General features: G+C 43.9%; 1 protein-coding gene across 1 annotated transcript; it reads left to right on the top strand.

The window, feature by feature from the left end:
- The first annotated feature begins 2,192 nt into the window (after window positions 1-2,192).
- Window positions 2,193-18,356, top strand: LOC116050113 (macrophage mannose receptor 1-like). The gene is made up of 5 exons (XM_031300147.2): window positions 2,193-2,411; window positions 16,004-16,223; window positions 16,543-16,881; window positions 17,160-17,254; window positions 17,729-18,356. The coding sequence occupies exons 1-5, from the start codon at window positions 2,193-2,195 to the stop codon at window positions 17,834-17,836; spliced, it is 981 nt and encodes a 326-aa protein (XP_031156007.2). The 3' UTR covers window positions 17,837-18,356.
- The last annotated feature ends 862 nt before the right edge of the window (window positions 18,357-19,218 follow it).

Here is a 19,218-nt window from a genome sequence, read left to right as displayed (position 1 = left end):
GTTCTTCTCAAAGCCCAGGAACATTAAGGGCCCTATCTTGCACCCGGCGCAGCGCGGTGCAAAGCCCGACACCAGTGTCTTTGCTATTTTAAGACCGTCCAGCGCCCACGTCGTTTAAATAGCAAATACACCTGCGCCCATCTGTGCGCCCATGGGCGTGCTAGTCTTACAGGGTGTGTTCAGGTGCATTCTTGGCCTATTTCTATCTTGGGAAGTGATTGCGCCATTGACCAACAAAAACCTGGTCTAAAATCAATAACGCAGCATTTCATTGTTATTTTAAAAGCACATCAGTAAAATAAGAAAATGAAGTAGTTCAACACAGTTAATCCTGTTTGTTTAATTTCTTTTGATGACTCAAATGTATGCTACAGTGAGGAAAATAAGCATTTGAACACCCTGCTATTTTGCAAGGTCTCCCACTTAGAAATCATGGAGGGGTCTGAAATTGTCATCGTAGGTGCATGTCCACTGTGAGAGACATTATCTAAAAATAAAATCACAACATATGATTTTTTTAACTATTTATTTGTATGATGAAAAGCTGCAAATAAGTATTTGAACACCTGTCTATCAGCTAGAATTCTGACCCTCAAAGACCTGTTAGTCTGCCTTTAAAATGTCCATCTCCACTCCATTTATTATCCTAAATTAGATGCCCTGTTTGAGGTCGTTAGCTGCATAAAGACACCTGTCCACCCCATACAATCAGTAAGAATCCAACTACTAACATGGCCAAGACCAAAGAGCTGTCCAAAGACACTAGAGACAAAATTGTACACCTCCACAAGGCTGGAAAGGGCTACGGGGAAATTGCCAAGCAGCTTGGTGAAAAAAGGTCCACTGTTGGAGCAATCATTAGAAAATGGAAGAAGCTAAACATGACTGTCAATCTCCCTCGGACTGGGGCTCCATGCAAGATCTCACCTCGTGGAGTCTCAAAGGATTCTAAGAAAGGTGAGAAATCAGCCCAGAACTACACGGGAGGAGCTGGTCAATGACCTGAAAAGAGCTGGGACCACCGTTTCCAAGGTTACTGTTGGTAATACACTAAGACGTCATGGTTTGAAATCATGCATGGCACGGAAGGTTCCCCTGCTTAAATCAGCACATGTCAAGGCCCGTCTTAAGTTTGCCAATGACCATTTGGATGATCCAGAGGAGTCATGGGAGAAAGTCATGTGGTCAGATGAGACCAAAATAGAACTTTTTGGTCATAATTCCACTAACCGTGTTTGGAGGAAGAAGAATGATGAGTACCATCCCAAGAACACCATCCCTACTGTGAAGCATGGGGGTGGTAGCATCATGCTTTGGGGGTGTTTTTCTGCACATGGGACAGGGCGACTGCACTGTATTAAGGAGAGGATGACCAGGGCCATGTATTGCGAGATTTTGGGGAACAACCTCCTTCCCTTAGTTAGAGCATTGAAGATGGGTCGAGGCTGGGTCTTCCAACATGACAATGACCCGAAGCACACAGCCAGGATAACCAAGGAGTGGCTCTGTAAGAAGCATATCAAGGTTCTGGCGTAGCCTAGCCAGTCTCCAGACCTAAACCCAATAGAGAATCTTTGGAGGGAGCTCAAACTCCGTGTTTCTCAGCGACAGCCCAGAAACCTGACTGATCTAGAGAAGATCTGTGTGGAGGAGTGGGCCAAAATCCCTCCTGCAGTGTGTGCAAACCTGGTGAAAAACTACAGGAAACGTTTGACCTCTGTAATTGCGAACAAAGGCTACTGTTCCAAATATTAACATTGATTTTCTCAGGTGTTCAAATACTTATTTGCAGCTGTATCATACAAATAAATAGTAAATAAATCATACATTGTGATTTCTGGATTTTATTTTTTAGATTATGTCTCTCACAGTGGACATGCACATACGATGACAATTTCAGACCCCTCCATGATTTCTAAGTGGGAGAACTTGCAAAATAGCAGGGTGTTCAAATACTTATTTTCCTCACTGTATACAAAAATATGTTTATGGTTAAATTGCTTACAAGAACACAACATTGTTTACAAGATCACAAATTCTACATAGATCTAGCCTTTTAATTTGGCTCGCAAAGTGCAGCAGATTGATGCGTTTAACTTTATAATGTACAAAATTTTCTTCTGGGGGAGCATACCCTCGGAAACCCCTAGAGGGTCAGGGGTCCGCTGAAAAGTAATTAATAATCAATCTGCATGTCTGTCACCACAGTACTGAGTGCTGTGTCATCACACGCTGGACGGCAGTACCATTTTGTCTATGAGCAGAAGAACATGACTGAAGCAAAAAGTTACTGCAGAGAGAAATACACAGACCTGGCCACTATAGACAACATGGAGGATGTGAAGACCCTGAACAACATGGCAGATTCAAGCAAAATGTTCTACCCAGGATACCCAACATACTACAACAGTGTAAGTTCACTTTTCTCTCTCTACTACTACTCAGAATACTACAGCTATGTGAGGTCCCGTTTCTCTTTTTTGACAATCATGCCAGTGACAGGTGGGGCAAAACCCTACATAGTAACTGTAAGATTTATTTATTATATTTAAGTTAATTCATATATTTAAGTTAATGTACAAAAATGGATTTACAATGTTTATGCAGGTAACTATTTACATATTTGTGTTTAAACAGTCAGTACTTGCATATTTACAATTTATTTATCAGCAGTTAAGAATCTACCTCTGTGGATTTCCTCACATTTACCTCAGTCTGAGTTCTGCTAGCGTCTGATTGGTTAGTTCAGCTACATGTGATTTAGTAAAATGGGTTGTTGTAAAATAAGTGTTGTTGTTGTGAAACTGATAAAGTGGGAAGAACAGTAAAGTGCTGCTTAACAAAGTTATCCGTCTCCATCCAGCTGTTTCTCTTTATTCAGAGTGATACAACCACCACATAACGAACCCTCACCTTACATAACTAACAACTAAATGTGGTGCAGTAAAAAGTACAATATTCCTCATTGAAATGTATTATTATTATTATTATTATTTATATAACATTTCTTTTAAAAGATCTACATACCTTCACATAAAAAATAAACGTTAATAAACTAATATCCTAAACCGTGAAATTTAATATAAGGACCGTAATGGACCCTCTCTCTGCACCGCGTAATTATGGAACCCACGCAACTTCGAGGCAAGGCCCACCCTTCAATAGCATTCACACCATAGAAATAAAATGGATAGAAAGGCCATTGGTGTTGTGGTTGTTTATATTTCTGTTTCCTGTTTTGTATATTTCCTGTATGTTTCTGTTTTCCTGTTTTTTATCATTCTGAGGATGGTGTAGGTTTCTGTTTTCCTGTTTTGATTGTGAATAATGTTTGTTTGTTTCTGTTTTCCTGTTTTTGATAATTCTTATGATGGGGTAGGTTTCTCTTTCCTGTTTTATTTTGATAGTCTGGTTTTCTGTCTTGTCTTGTCTAATTTTGCTTCCTGTCTTGTTTTCCCACTTGTCTGATTGTTCTGCCCTGCCCTGATGTGTTTCACCTGTTGTGTCACCTGTCCCTTGTTTGCTTGTTACCTCTTGTATTTAGCCTCTGTGTTCTCTTTGTCTTGGGTCAGATTGTTGTTTCCGTAGTGTCGCCGTGTGTCAGTTGAAGTCAAGTTCTGTGCTCCCTGGTTTTCCTTTTGTCTCAAGTTCCTGGTTTTTTGGACTACTTTTGCTTTTTGTATTCCCTGCTCTCTTGGTTGCTCTACACTCTGGAATACGTTTTTGCCCTCTGCATTTGGGACTCCTTTTGTTGATGTGAACTGAGTTTTCTGTTAATAAATCGACAAGCAACGAAACTTCCGCCTGCTCTCTGCATTTGGGTCCACTATTCATAACAATTGGACTGTTTAGCGTGGTCATTTGATTGGTACACAACAAAACAGCGATTGTTGTTAGTTGTCACGGTGACAATACGCGAGTGGGGCCGTAAACTGTGCACGGGAGATGTTCTTGGAGTTGCAGGGAGTGAGGAGGAACAGTTAGACCCAGTGGCAGTGGGTCAGAGGACAGCTAACGTTAGACCCAGCGGCAGTGGGTCAGAGGACCGCTAACGTTTGACCCAGCAGCAGTGGGTCAGCGGACCACTAACGTTTGACCCAGCCAGCTGTTCAGCTCATTCTCTGTAACCGATGCAGCATGACAGCACAGCAGAACCAGCCACTAGGTGAACAATTTGTTAGTTCGATAATGTTAGCTTGCTAACTCCATCTTACCCCCTTACCACATCGTTCACAGAAAACAAGCCGTCCAGTGTTGGGCAAGTTACTTCCAAAATGTAATACATTATAGATTACTAGTTACTGTCATTTGAGAGTAATTAGTTATATTACAATATTACTGTCTCTGAATTGTAATGCGTTACACTACTTTTGCATTACTTTTGAGTTACTTTCACCAAAATAACAGGGGATATTTGATTTGGCAGCTAGCTTGTGAATTTCACCACCCGATCAATAAAGTCTCCTCTTTATCCACTTTAATACATCATAGATTATTCATATTTTGTATAATTAATATAAATATGCAAAGTAACTAAATCTATAAAAAACATTTAAGTAAAATGTATAATAGGCAAGTAGGAGAAAATGAAAATACTCAAAAGTATGGCATTATTGTAAAATGTTTGTTTATAGCGCTTGAATAAGAAATTCATGTTGTTTAGTTTAAAAAGGAAATGTTCAATTATACTGTGATTAAAACTCACTATTTACATTATTTACAGTACTTGATTTACAGCTGGTTTGTGAAAAGGTAGCCTACACAACCTTATTTAACAGTAATTTAGTTTTACTGCGAATAGTCACAGGAAGTGCTTTTATTTTGAAGTATGCTACACGGAAGTTATCTGTTGTGTAGCCTACTCTTGCTAGCTTACTGAGATGCAACCAGGATGCAACATGTCCGTTAGGCTCAAGTTGTTCACTTTCTTGATTGTAAAACTGCAACATATTGAACAGTAAATGGTCACAGTAAAAGACAAGCGCTTTTGGTCGTCATTCGAAGCCATTCCACTACAGGCAGAGTTACTCTCCACGGCTGATAAAATGCAATGATATTTACGTGTAGCAAGCCTCAGCATTAATTCCCGAAATGTTTATATCTGTCAGCCGCTGACGTACCGTCACCTGTTGGGACATACATGCTGGTCGTACCGTCTCTGGATCTGGCTCTGACCACGGGACCAGAAACAGGACAGCTCACTTCAATGCAGCGTAATAACTCCTGAAAATAATATCCATCTCGCAAATGTATTTGTCTCTGCAGTCATCTCAACCATCGAATACAGCGACAGGAAAATAATACGGCTTTTTTTTTTTTTCCTGTGAAGAAATGTGTCGCGGTGTTGGTGAATTCTTAAAAAAACCAATGCACCACTAAATGTTGCGTTAAAATGCGTTGTAACTCGCGTTACTGAGATTGTAACGAGTATAATATTACCGAAATTTAATTAGTAATGCATTATATTACTGCGTTACAGCAAAAAGGAATACATTACTGTAATTGCGTTACTTTTGTAACGCGTTACTCCCAATACTGAAGCCGTCACCCATGGCGATAGCAATGTGCTTTGTGTGGATGAAACATTGAGTTAAGTTGACTCATTTAGCGGCTGGCTCTCTGCCCCATAACGTTACTACTCCACGGCTTGTTTTGTCCGTTGCTACAAAACCTCAGCCCCGCGACGCGCTGGAAGTCGGCTTTTACTGAAGGCTTATACGAAGGATGCTCATCAAGATGGCAGAGAGCGTATTGGATGAGATTGGTGAAGCTCAAGAGGATGATGAAGTCAGTCAGTTCTTCACTGACCTACTAAAATTCATCGAGAGACAAAACAAAGGATGTATTCAGCCAGCTAAAGAGCAACTATTGGAGGAGCCAGCTCCAAAGAAAGGACTTGAGGAGAAATACTTCCTGCCACGCACGCCTCTTCTAAAGACCACAGATTCTCCACTCAAGAGCCGACCAGAGCCAATTCACACACTGCCTGAGGTAACATTGAGGAGGGAGTTCAAAATCTGTGGGCAAATTGGAGAGAGAGGACAGAAGGATAAATTATCCTACCTCAGTTTAGTCCGCCAGATGGAGATGGGAATAGATAGGGAACACACAGAGACTGAAATTGTTGAAGCTGTAATCAGGGCTGTCAGTCCAGGACTGCCCTTGAGAGACATGTTGGAGATCAAGCGTGGGCTGACCCTCAATGCACTATTTAACCATCTTAAAGGGCCACTACAAAGTAGACAGCTCCACAGAACTCTACAATCAGCTCCTAAACATCTCCCAGGAGCCTAAAGAGACTGCCCTGAATTTTATATTCCGTGCAATTGAGCTTAAAGAGAAACTGTTATGGAAAGCAACTAAGGAGGACACTGATGAACAGTACGGCAGGACCACCATTCAGCGCAAGTTCCTCCGCTCAATTGAAACTGGACTGCTAAGTGACTCTGTGAAGTTCCAAATCCTGCCCCACCTCAATGATTTGAGCACAACAGACGAAGAACTGATAGAGAGAGTAAACAAAGCTGCAAAAGTTGAAAGTGAGAGACAAGAAAAGCGAAAAAGATCCACTGTTGTTAAAACCCCCAAAGTACAGGAGCTCCAATCAGACTTTCTGGCAGGCTCCACACCTGCCCAGAGCTCCTCTAAACCTAAGGAGTCCGACTCAGCAGTGGCGATCAAAACAGTCAAGGGGGAAGAGATTAAAGCTGAAAGTATTAACACACAGCAGATCGTGGAAGAGCTTCGTGCAGAAATGAAGCAAATGTTTCTGGCTGTGATGGAGATAAGTCCCCGCCCCCTGGTGCCAAAGCTGAGAGGAAAGGCTGCAAAAAGTGTAGGGAAGAGGAGACAGGTGAAAACTGTCCACACTGCTTCAAATGTGGGCAGGAGGGCCACTTCTCTCGTGGATGCAGAGTACAGAGAACCTCGTCGGGAAATGGGCAAGGACTACTGAGGTGGGACCACCAGTAGTCCAAGAGGGAGCGTCCCAAAATGAGCAGCCAACCAGCCCGACAACTCTTAAAGCCCCCAGTGACAAAGCAGCAGGCGCTTCATCAGCGGTAAGTGCGGTTCACTATCTGCCCCCCCAACACCAGTCACGATTAGTAAGCCTTGTGGGAAACCGATGCATGGTGAATTGTTTCATGGACAATCAACCAGTTAAAGTACTGTGGGACTCAGGGGCCCAATCCAGCATAGTAAATGAACCCTGGAGACTGAACCACCTTCCCCACGCAGTCATTAGGCCCATATCGGAGCTGGTGGGAGATGAGACACTAACTGTTCTTGCTGCAAATGACACGCCCATCCCCTATATTGGCTGGATTGAAGTCAGCTTCAGACTGGACAGTGACCCTACCATAACAAGTGACCTACAAGTGCCAATACTAGTGTCAAGTGACCCAGCAGTCGCCAGTGACCCCATCGTAGGCTACAATGTTATTGAGGCCATTGTCAATAGGAATGAAGGAAAGATTAAAGGTGGAAGAAAGCAGCTGGCCCACAAAGTGAGTAAAGCCTTTGCCATAACAGTGAGAACTGCGCATAATGTGGTCAAGCTGATGCAGAACAGTGGTTCAGATCCAGAGATTGGTGTGGTTCGTACAGGTGGAAAAAGGGTGCCCTTACCAGCTAATCAAGTCTCTACTGTCTACATACGGGCACATGTGAGTTCACAATCCAGGGGCCATGCCATGCTCTTTTCACCTGACATCCTCAACCCTCCACCAGAAGGCGTGGTCTACAATGATGTACTCGTGCGGATCCCAGAACGGAAAGCACCATACATACCCATACCAGTGGCTAACACCACTGACCACGACATCTACCTGGACTGTCATAAAGTAGTAGGACACCTGGAGTCAGTAAAGACGGTGTATTCAGCAGCCATTCAGACTAAAGAAAACAAGTCAACACCTGATATTGAAGACAGCAGAGAGACTAAGTCCAACAAGGCAAGCAGCACACCAAAGCCTGACATCAAGCAAGTGAAGAGACCAACATCATGGGATCCTCCTGTGGACCTCCAACACCTCCCAGATGGAAAACAGGAAGCGGCAAGGAGAATGTTAAGAGAAGAATGTGAGGCCTTTGCATTGGACAGTGATGATGTAGGTTGCATACCATCTCTCAATATGCATATAACCCTTCATGACACCAATCCCGTACGAAAGACTTACATGTCTGTCCCAAAACCTCTTCACAATGAGGTTAAAGAGTACCTGCAAAACATGTTGAACAAAGGGTGGATCACACCATCACGATCCCCTTATTCATCGCCTGTTGTATGTGTCCGCAAGAAAGACAGCAGTCTGCGCCTCTGTTGCAACTTTAGAGAGCTCAACCGGAAGTCAGTCCCAGACCGCCATCCAATACCAAGGGTGCAGGACATGTTGGATGCACTGGGTGGGAGCTCATGGTTTTCGGTCTTGGACCAAGGTAAAGCGTACCACCAGGGCTTCCTGGATGAAGAGAGCCGTCCCTTGACAGCCTTCATCACGCCCTGGGGGCTCTACGAATAGGTACGCATACCCTTTGGTCTGAGCTCTGCACCAGCAGAATTCCAGAGGAGCATGGCTCACTGTTTAGCTGGCCTCAGAGACACAATTTGCCTCCCGTACCTGGATGACAACCTAGTGCACAGCAGCAGCTTCGAGGATCACTTGGAGCATATACGCCTTGTCCTCCAGCGCTATAAAGAACATGGTGTGAAGTTGACCCCAAAGAAATGCGAACTGTTCAAAGCCAGGGTGAAGTTTCTCGGCAAGCTGGTGACAGAAGAGGGTTACACCATGGACCCGGCAGAGTTGGCTCCGGTGAGGGCTTTAAAGGAGAGAACACCTGCCACTGTGGTTGATGTACGACAGATACTTGGGTTTCTCTCCTATTACAGACCCTTCATCCCCAACTTCTCCCGCGTGGCCCACCCACTGTACAATCTGCTCACTGTCCCAAACTCTGAAAACTGCACCCCAGACTTACCAACAGAAAAACACAAGAAAGCAAATAAGAAAAACAAAGGTCACTTACCATCACGCACACCCATACAGTGGACCAGCTCTCATCAGGAAGTAGTGAACCGACTGATTGATGCGCTCTCAAAGCCTCCTGTTCTTGGATATACTGACTTCACCCAGCCGTTTGTGTTCATTGTGATGCATCACAAGTTGGCCTGGGTGCTGTGTTGTATCAGCGACAGCAAGGAAAGATGAGAGTAATATCATATGGCTCTCGCACACTAAGTCCGTCAGAGAAGAAGTATCATCTGCACTCTGGGAAATTAGAGTTTTTGGCGTTGAAGTGGGCCATCTGTGAACGTTTCCGCGACTACCTGTACCACGCTTCATCTTTTGTGGTATATACAGACAACAACCCGTTGACCTATGTGCTCACGACCGCAAAACTCAACGCCACTGGATACAGATGGGTGGCAGAGTTGGCTGACTACAACTTCACTATACTCTATCGTCCAGGCAAGAACCACTCAGATGCTGATGGGCTGTCACGGATGCCGTTGGACATTGAGGACTACATGCGAAGCTGTACTGTTGAGTCTGGTCAAGAGGCAATAAGTGCCTCTATGGAGAGTGTAACAGTAGGAAGGAGAGACCCTTGCCAGGGCATCCAAGTTGCCCATGTCAGCGCCTTGAGTCTGGTGAAAGATGGTGAAACCAGTCAACCTCTCACTTCAGACCAAATTCGCAAGGCTCAGGAAGAGGATGAAATCCTGTCAAGAGTCCTCTGGTATAAGTCACAGAACAGGAGGCCCAGTAGAACTGAAATGAGATTAGAGCACCCTGCTGTAGCCATACTGCTAAAACAGTGGTTAAAGATCCACGTGGACCAAGATGGTGTCCTGCGCCGCAGAACCTCCCGCCGAGAACAGCTGCTGATCCCAAAAGCTTATCACCCGCTGGTTTTCAAAGAGCTACACCAGGACATGGGTCACTTAGGTGTCGAAAGGACGCTTGACCTCATTCGAGAGCGTTTCTACTGGCCACAAATGAACAAGGATGTGGAACATTTTGTTACAAAAGTGTGTGAATGTCTGAAAAAGAAGAAGCCGAGTAAGCAGGCACGGGCACCTTTGACGTCGATCCAGACCACCTATATATTCCAGCTCGTCTCCATTGACTTCCTTCACCTGGAGAAATGCAAACACGGCTATGAGTACATATTAGTGGTCATGGATCACTTTACAAGGTTTGCACAAGCCTACGCTACAAAGAATAAAACTGCTAAAACGGTAGCCGACAAAATCTTCAACGACTTCGCACTCAAATTCGGCTTCCCAAGCAGATTACACCACGATATGGGAAAAGAGTCTGAGAACAGACTGATGGCAAGGCTGAAAGAACTCTCTGGCATACAGGGCTCGCACACAACACCCTATCACCCACAGGGTAACGGACAGGTGGAGAGGTTCAACCGAACCTTGTTGTCCATGCTGCGCACCCTGGAGGACGATGAGAAGGAAGATTGGAAGGAGTCCCTGGCTAAAGTTGTCCACGCGTACAACTGGGGCTGAACGATTTTTGAAAATAATCTAATTGCGATTTTTTTTCCCCAAATATTGCAATTTCGATTATTTTTTTAAGCTTGTCTTCTGTATTATTCAACAAAGAATAATATAATAATGTATAGTATGAACTAAGGCCTGGATACCCGACCCGACCCGAGCCCGACGGGTCCCGACGGGTCCCGACGGGTCCCGACGGGTCCCGACGGGTCCCGACGGGTCCCGACGGTACCCGACGGGCCGGGCCGGGTTCGGACAGATATTTAGAAATGATGGTCAGGTTCGGGCCGGGCTCGGTCACATCAGCACGATAAGGCATTTGTTGTAAAATGGTGCTGCAGCTCCTTTAAGAGAGCTCAGTGTGTGTGTAAAGTCGGCAGAAGAGAGTTAGAGAAAAGAGAAAGCAGACGTGTAGATGTGACCGGAGCAGAGTTGGTGAATAAGTTTAAGTTTTGTACACAGTGTGTGCGGTGTCCAAGATAAACTCCAGACTGAAAACCAAGTTCATTCATCTGCTCACCAGAAACGGGATTTTAACCCCAACGTTATATAACGTCGGCCCTGGAGGTAACGAGTCTCCCCTGGTTTTCTGATCACGGTCGGAATCGAAGCGATCAGGAAAGGTTAACACATTGAACATTTTAAATTAAACAGCTTATTAACATGAGCTTGTTCCCCCGTGTGCGCTGATGCGCTCATCTGTTGACATTTCCGAATGCCTTCCAGTTGCTTAATAAAAGTGGGCTTTCCACACAAACAAACGTACATGTGTCATTAGTATGAGAAAAAAAAAACAATGAGATTTTAACTGTGTCGGGCTCGGGCCGGGCTCGGACATAAATATCATAATGCCTGACGGGCTCGGGCCGGGTTCGGTCACGGCTCTGTCGGGCTCGGGCCGGGTTCGGACGGAAAAAAAACTAGACAGTTATATAAGTAAAAATATAGTATATATCCAAACACACACACACGTAATTTTTTACAGTGCACAGAGAGGAGCTGCCTCCAGCCCCTCCCCCTCGTGAAGTTGCGTGCTGCCGTGTGCACTTGCTCAGAGAGGCTATCGTTACGTTAGCTAGTTGCTGGTGTTCTTGCCATGGGATTAACTGTACTAATAAAACCGCTGAAACACCACGGCCACGCTGCTGTGAAAGCTCCCCGAACGTCATTTATCAGTCTGATTGTTACCCCTCTCAGTGGCAGCTCCTCCACTTCATATCTTTATAACGGAGCTAACCGCTAATCAGAGCTTACCGCTAATCAGAGCTAATCGTTGCCAACCAAGCCTTGAGTTCTGTGTGCCTGTATCCATTAACTGCATGTATAGACTCAAGCCCAAATAAAACCCTTAATTTTATTAAAATGGCTGTAAAAGTTTTAAACTACAACTCAGAGTTGTTTGAATGACAGAAATCAGCTCAAGGTACAGTGTAGCGTTAGCATGCTAGTTGATGCTTTCTCTACGGAGTGCAGACTGATTGCTCTCGTGAGTCATGTGACCAAATCGCAGCCTTTGCGATTAGGAAATCGCGTTTTAACATATCGCGATATTATCGAAAATGCAATTAATCGTTCAGCCCTACGTACAACTGCACAAAGAGTGAGGCAACAGGCTACGCACCTTACCACCTCATCTTTGGACGCTCTCCTCGCCTGCCCATCAATCTGCTGTTCAATCTCAAGAGAGATGAGGCCCATGACACTTATGATGACTATGTGAGTCACTGGAAAAAGAGAATGCAAGATGCATACCAGATTGCTGCCAAAACAGCTGACAAGGGAGCAGTTCGTGGAAAAACCCACTATGACAGGAAAGTGCAGGGGAGAGACCTCCACTTAGGCGACAGAGTTCTCCTCAGGAACCTCACTCCCAGAGGTGGGCCTGGCAAGATCCAGTCCTACTGGGAGGACCAAGTTTACAAGGTAAAAGAGAGGAAAGCTGATGACAGCCCAGTCTACCAGATCAGCCCAGAAAATGGTAAAGGAAGGGACAGAGTGGTCCACAGAAACCTTTTGCTGCCCTGTGACTACCTACCTCTTGAGCAGCCATCAGGAAAGACTCTGCAGCCACATCAAGACTCCCAGAGACCTACAAAGAAAGGGACAAGACCACGACATCAACAATTGCAGCGGCCTGAGCCAGACACCTCTGACGACGACTACAGCGGCAACCTCCATTGGCATCTCAGACCCCGCAGAGGGAGTAGCCCAAGGCAACTGGATCCTCTGGCAGAGCCTTTCCAGCCTCAGCAGAGCCCTCAGCACCAAGAAGAGGATGTGCAACTACAGAGCGAAGAGGATGTGCCACTACAGAGCGAAGAGGATGTGCCACTACAACCTCAGAGACCTGACCTGAGTCCTGAAAGGCCCGGGCATGGTGAGTCCGGGGCAAATCCTTCAGCCCTGAACAATGGTAAGCAGCAGACAGTAAGACAACAACCCCAGAGGCTGAGACAGCAGCCTGTAGTACTGAGTTATGACCGATTAGGCCAGCCGTCTCTGGTGCACAAAAACTGTAAGGTAACAGAGACTCAGGTTACACAGGCGAAGACCTTTTGGAGGCCTTGGAAGACAGAGGTGTGTGTGATAATGCCTAAATGTTTGCAGAAATGTCTGGAGACATTTAATTTTGCGGGGGAGAGTGTGGCACTGTGTTAATTATTTGTGTTATTTACAATTATTTGCACCCCCCCCCTCTACATTTTGAAATGAGTGAAGCTAAAGTCTAAAAACACCAGGTAATTACTGTCTCTATTGTCTATAATATACCACAAGGGATTCTGAATTAATGTGTTTTGAATGGGTGATATTAGTCTGGCTTAACTCAGCTTCGCCAGCAGGGGGCGCTCTAAGCTTTACACTTGACTGGGTATCAGTAGCTGACGCCAGTAGTGCCGAAGTAGAAGTCAGTACGTGATGAACGAGTTTAAGTGTACATGCTACAGCTCCTAATCTGAACTGTGTTTTCATATTTCCTACAGGAAATAAATGTGTTATTCCAAGAGTGAGCGTCACCTCATTCTTAAAAGTGTAACATTTGCTTTACCATAGCAATGGTACACATAAAAATGGCTGCCGCTCTGACCATTCTGCTACATTGATTTTAATGGAAATGGCCTTTCTATCCATAGTTACGCCTCTGCACCGTCTGCACGGCTCAACAATTACCCCCCTAGCAAGCAAGCTAGCTTACTAGCCAGCCAGCTAGCCTCTAAATTAGTCAAATCTAACAATGTTAACTCTTAATGTTTCATTCACACACTCTTGTCACATCGTAGGAAAGCACATTGCTAACGCCAGATGAGTGACAATTTTGTTCTGCTAATTTTCTGTAAACCATGTAGGATGAAGCTAACGTTAGCTAACTAGCCAGCGGCAGGCCGTTCAGGTTCGGTCCCTCCGCTCCGCTCCCACCGTAGGGATAATTTTTGCCAAGAGAACGGATGACAGCCTGGCAGAGGCACAGTCTGGTTAGCCATCTCCAGGTGTCCACTGTCTTCCCAGCGGGAAGTGAAGCAGACGGACCGTAGGCTCTATTCTGTTATGCCACTGCTGATTCGAGCAAAATGCTGTTTGTAGTTGGTATCATAGCAACTTACGGGTCCGGTTTTCGGGGCGCGAATTTACAAATCCTACTATGGCCACGCCAAGACCAGCCCTTCGCACACGACAATTGGCCAGGCGCCCATGCTTATGCAAGGTAACGTAACCCAATTTGTACAGGTCCTATCCCCTGACCAATCGGCTATCCTAACCTAGGGTGACCAGACGTCCCCGGTTTCGGTGACCTGTCCCCGGCTGGAGCTGTCCCCGGAAATGTCCCTGGTTTTCACTGTGACTGACAGACCCGAAATTGTAAAGAAAGAAAGAAAACATTGACCAAATGTATAGTCGCGCACCTACACGCGCAGGCTCAAGACAGCCAGAGCAAGCGCTGCTCAGTGCTCAACTTCGGTAAAGTTAGAAAGATATTCACAGATTCGAACTTCAGGGATCAATTACTCTGCAGCGAAATGTTATTAAATCACAAACGACGCATCTTTCCTACCGTAGTAAGGTAAACAACGAGCTACAAACTAATTTTCATCAAAACGAGCCGTCCTCCAACCTGGAGAAATAACATTGGTCTCTACGAGCAGCCGTCGGTGAGACAGTAGTAAGACGAGTAGTTAGGGACGGTCTACAAACTACAACACCGAAAAGAGATAGCCTACAACAAAAATATTTATTAATTTAATGATTAAATAAGGTAGTGTCTCCAAACTTACCTCAATTATAACTTGCCTCCTGCTAGTTGTAACTACAGCACTTACTTTTCAAAAATAGGCATATGCATAATTTGGGGGAGTATTTTTTGCCATCATTTTTTTTTTATATATGTCATAATTACAAAGAGGCATGTCTCCAAAATACTCCACACATAGAACACCTCCTGCTTGTTGTCTGAATTTCTTTTCAAAGTGCACCAGATTGAGGCATTTAAAGACAAAATTTTCTTACAGGGGAGCATGCCCATGGACCCCCATAGGGGCAGTGTCCCCGTTTTAAATTTACAAAGATAAAAACATTACCTGTTTTGGAGGTATTTACGCTTCTGAGCTGAAAATGTCCCCGGATTTTGTCTCAGAAATCTGGTCACCTTATCCTAACCTTAACCACTCGAGGTCAATGCCTAACCCCAACCAATCGAGCTGCTATTGAAGGGCGGATCTTGGCGTGGCCATAGTAGGATTAAATTTGCTTCCGGTGCCTGCTGGTATGGAGAGTTATTTCCTCTCAGGCAGCCGCAGAACGTCGGCTTGGTGTGTCTAGGCCTTTAATGTTGAATATGAACAGTAGGGGTGTGAATCTAAACTGGTGTCATGATTCGATTGCGATTATCCTGTCAACGATTCAATATGACTATGTATCACGATGTGTCACCTCCTCAATATTATTATATATTGCTCCACAAAGTTTTCATCGACAAATTTTAGCAGTCATCGATATATATGAACTCCCCTTTTTATTGTATCTGCTCTTAAAAAAGACATTTTCAGAATGTAGCGGAGTCTGGGAAAATCAACAAGCAACATCAGTAGGCAATAATCGTTTATGGTCTGTCACTGCATCCATGCAGAATCGTCCAGGTCGGCATCACGACGCACCGATGCAATAATTAATTTCAACGCCCCTAATGAACAGCAGAATGATTACAGAGAGCAAACCTGTTTTAATGCTCATATGGGCGCCTGAAAATTGTTTTTAGATGGACTTGAAAAAAAAATTGTGAACCTGTCCTTTAAGAGTTTTACAAACTGAAACTTTAACTGTTGTTAAAGTCGAGCCAAAGCAATCCTAAAACCCTGTGTAACCCTGTGTGTGTAAGTCGTAGCGGATCAGACTGCTAGTATCAAATCTGTAAATGGTTTGTGTTAAATATGGTTTGAACAAAAGCTAGAGCAGGGTCTAATTCTTTATATCATAATCAAATGTTGCTTTCAGCGAGCCTGGATAGGACTGTACAATGACGTGGACAGCTGGCGGTGGTCACTGACAAACACAGGTTTCTACAAACCTGGGGAGACGAAGTTCAGACAATGGCGGACTGGGGAACCGAATAATGAATCCAGTAAAAAATACTGCACAGAGATGGGTGATGATGGGAAATGGAACAACGTCAGTTGTGAAAGCTCCAAGAAGGCAGTCTGCCTACATGTCAGAGGTGAGAATATGAACTAGTTACGTTTCCCTTCTCTGCTCCTCTTTGCCTCTTTGTTTGTATTATTTGGGCCTAGGTAGTTAGGTTAGAGCCGTTCAAAGTGCTTTAAAGGTGACTGACAGGCAAATAATAAAACTAGGAATGAGTGCATGTTCATATGCACACAGCTTAAAATATAGTCAAAAATATTCATAATAGAAAAGCAACAATATAATGTCTATTGTTTTGTAAATTCTAAGACATTTCTTATTATTGTGGAAAATCCTACCACAGATGTGGCATGGATGGGAGGCCTCTACTCTTCTCTGTGCTTTATTTTCAGGGCCAGATGTGACTTTTATCCTCATTGACATCTCCATGACGTGGCCTGCGGCCCAGAGCTACTGCAGAGAACAGTACACAGACCTGGCCAGTGTGAGAAACAGCACAGAGAACCAGAAGGTTAAGGAGCTGATACCTACTGGAGAATCAGTCTGGATCGGCCTTTTCAGAGACTCCTGGAAGTGGTCGGATGGAAGTACTTCCTTATTCAGGTACTGGAACACTGGGGAACCCAACAAGAATGGGAACGAGAATTGTGTGGCCACAGCCTTCAGTCAATCTGGACGATGGGAAGACTGGAACTGTGACGTCAAGAGAGCATTCATTTGTTTCGGTCCAGGTGAGTGCTAACCCGTGATTCACATCAGATTCAGGGTTACTTCAGCGTTGGATGGGAATATAACAATAACAAAACATCAGGCTCTGGATAATACATTAAAACACTCATGATGTGGATCATTTTTATTAAAGTGTTTGGAAAGTTAGCATGCAGTGAACTACCACTTTTTCCCCTGCCATTGTTTAAACTGATGATGAGGAATGCCAATGTTACATGAGCAGGATGCTGTTTGTTATCCAAGCAGAAATGTTATATCTGATAGTTTGTTTTTTTCAAAGTGCCTGCTTCAAAGCATGTGATAAGACTGACGTTGGAGAAGAAGAACTCCCTGGATCTGAACAACCCTGCTGTGATGGAGGCCATGTTGAAGCAGGTACATCATGTTTTATACTTTTATACAAAAACAGAACCGAGAATAAGACAAAAATTTCTTGACCCTCAGAGCAAAAATTCACATCCCAGCAGAACAAGGAACAGTCTAAGGAGGAAACTATTTAAAATAATAAATACAGCTAAAGAAGAGAATTCAAAAGCTATTACATTATACACATTATGGCCATATACACGACGTGCAGAAGTGAAGAGTCTAGTCGTGGCTCTCTGCAGGCCTTATTGAGGGAGAATAAGGACTAATTATGAATCAACACTGTCTGGAATAATGTATAAAATACAATCCAGCAATCTGAGAAAAGTATGTACAAGAGAAGAAAGTCACAAGCTCTACTATACAGTACAGTATATACTGTATGTAATATATTTGGAGAGCTTCCAGATGAGTCCAATCTAAATAATAATCATGGGATCTGTGTCTCTGTGAGTGATGATGTTGAGGAGTTTTGTGTCTCAGCTCAAACAGAAGCTGAAGGCCCAGGGGCTGGACGACAACATCACACTGAGCTGGAGGAAGCAGGCCGATGGAAAAGTCTTCCACAAGAAGAAGAAGGATGAGCTGTAATCAGCGCTGCGTGTGTTTCTTTCCTTAGAGTCCTAACGGGCCAGAATAGAGATGTGACAATCAGCGGATTAAAACTATTTTAATAATCACTTCATCCTTTTAGTCATTTTGCAAGCAAAAATGCTAAATATTCACCGCTTCCAGCTTCTCAAATATAAAGTTTTGATTCTTTTCTTCGTCATGTATGATCAGAAACTTCAGTGTTTCCCACAGAATTAGATTCTATTTGCGGTGGTAGCTGACCCAGAGGTGGGGGGTCCACGCACGGAAAGAGGTGCACAATTCTTATATTAATTGTACTGCAAATATTTTTGGCAACTTTGTATAACAGCTTAAACAGACAGACAATCTGTCCACAGTCCCATTCTCAAGGCTATAACAGCTTAACAGCAGCTATTACAGCACACAATGTAATCTTTCAACAAAAAAAAACAATATAAATTTGCTCTTTGACAAAACAAAAGATGCCACAAGTTGTAGTTCTGTTTTTACAGCCAGATGCTGTTCACCTCTTTGTGACCTTCTGCATGCAAGACAAAAAAAGAAACTTAAATGTTACTGTATATGTTGTATATGTTATATGTAAAAGCATGTTTAGAACTTGAATACATCCGTGTTGGAGAAATTGTTCTGAGGTGTTCATAATACCAGGGTTTTCACTGGCTCAGAATTGGACTAAGAGGGGACACATATGAAGCGGGGGGAGGGGGGTTTGTGGGTCCTCCCCCAGGCAATTTTGAGCATCAAAAACTTAATTTCCTGCATTCTGATACATTTTCAGGCACAAATCTATGGTGAAAACATCTTAATTCATGTCAAGGAAATACTAAATTCTGCAAGTAACAATTCAAAATTTCAAATGTAATGGTGTATATAATGCAGTAAGGGAAGGGGGCTAATGTGTACAAAAATACAATAGTGTCATCTATACAAAACATTATGAAGTGTAATGTTTTCTATTTTGAAATATTGATTAATATATTGTCAGTGATGTTGAATAGCCAATAGTCCTACAGTAGTGTAACGGACCGCCCCTACACTTCGGCAGGCATGTGAACCGCGGATTAATTGCAAATGTAACCTTAAAAAATATAGTTTAACTGCTGCTGTTACGTGAATGGGGCTCAGCGGAGACGACGTCTTTGCAGCTTATTCAGGAAGTCAGGCCAATGTCGCTAAAGCACTCAAAGCTTTGAGTTTCATGCATAGGCTACTCCCATATGGCTCGCATCAGGTGTTAAAATCAACTGTACCAAAACATGGGACATGGGAAAAAGGACTTAACGCGACATTTTTATTTTTACAGGTTATGAAACTTTCTCTATGTAATACTGATAGACAGCAGCGTAGCCCGCCGCACAGACCAACACAGTCTCACGGCA

The sequence above is a fragment of the Sander lucioperca genome, chromosome 23 (genome assembly GCF_008315115.2).
Source record: "Sander lucioperca isolate FBNREF2018 chromosome 23, SLUC_FBN_1.2, whole genome shotgun sequence".
NCBI lineage: Eukaryota > Metazoa > Chordata > Actinopteri > Perciformes > Percidae > Sander > Sander lucioperca.
The sequence above is the reverse complement of the archived record's forward strand: the minus strand, read 5'-3'. Positions and strand labels throughout refer to the sequence as shown.

What these genes read in the sequence shown, in the direction of transcription:
- LOC116050113 (XM_031300147.2), top strand. Translation starts at nt 2,193, where the DNA reads ATGTCTGTCACCACAGTACTGAGTGCTGTGTCATCACACGCTGGACGG. An exon ending in AGTCTGCCTACATGTCAGAG is followed by an intron (nt 16,224 to 16,542) that starts GTGAGAATATGA and finishes CTTTATTTTCAG; the next exon opens with GGCCAGATGTGACTTTTATC. An exon ending in ATTCATTTGTTTCGGTCCAG is followed by an intron (nt 16,882 to 17,159) that starts GTGAGTGCTAAC and finishes TTTTTTTCAAAG; the next exon opens with TGCCTGCTTCAAAGCATGTG.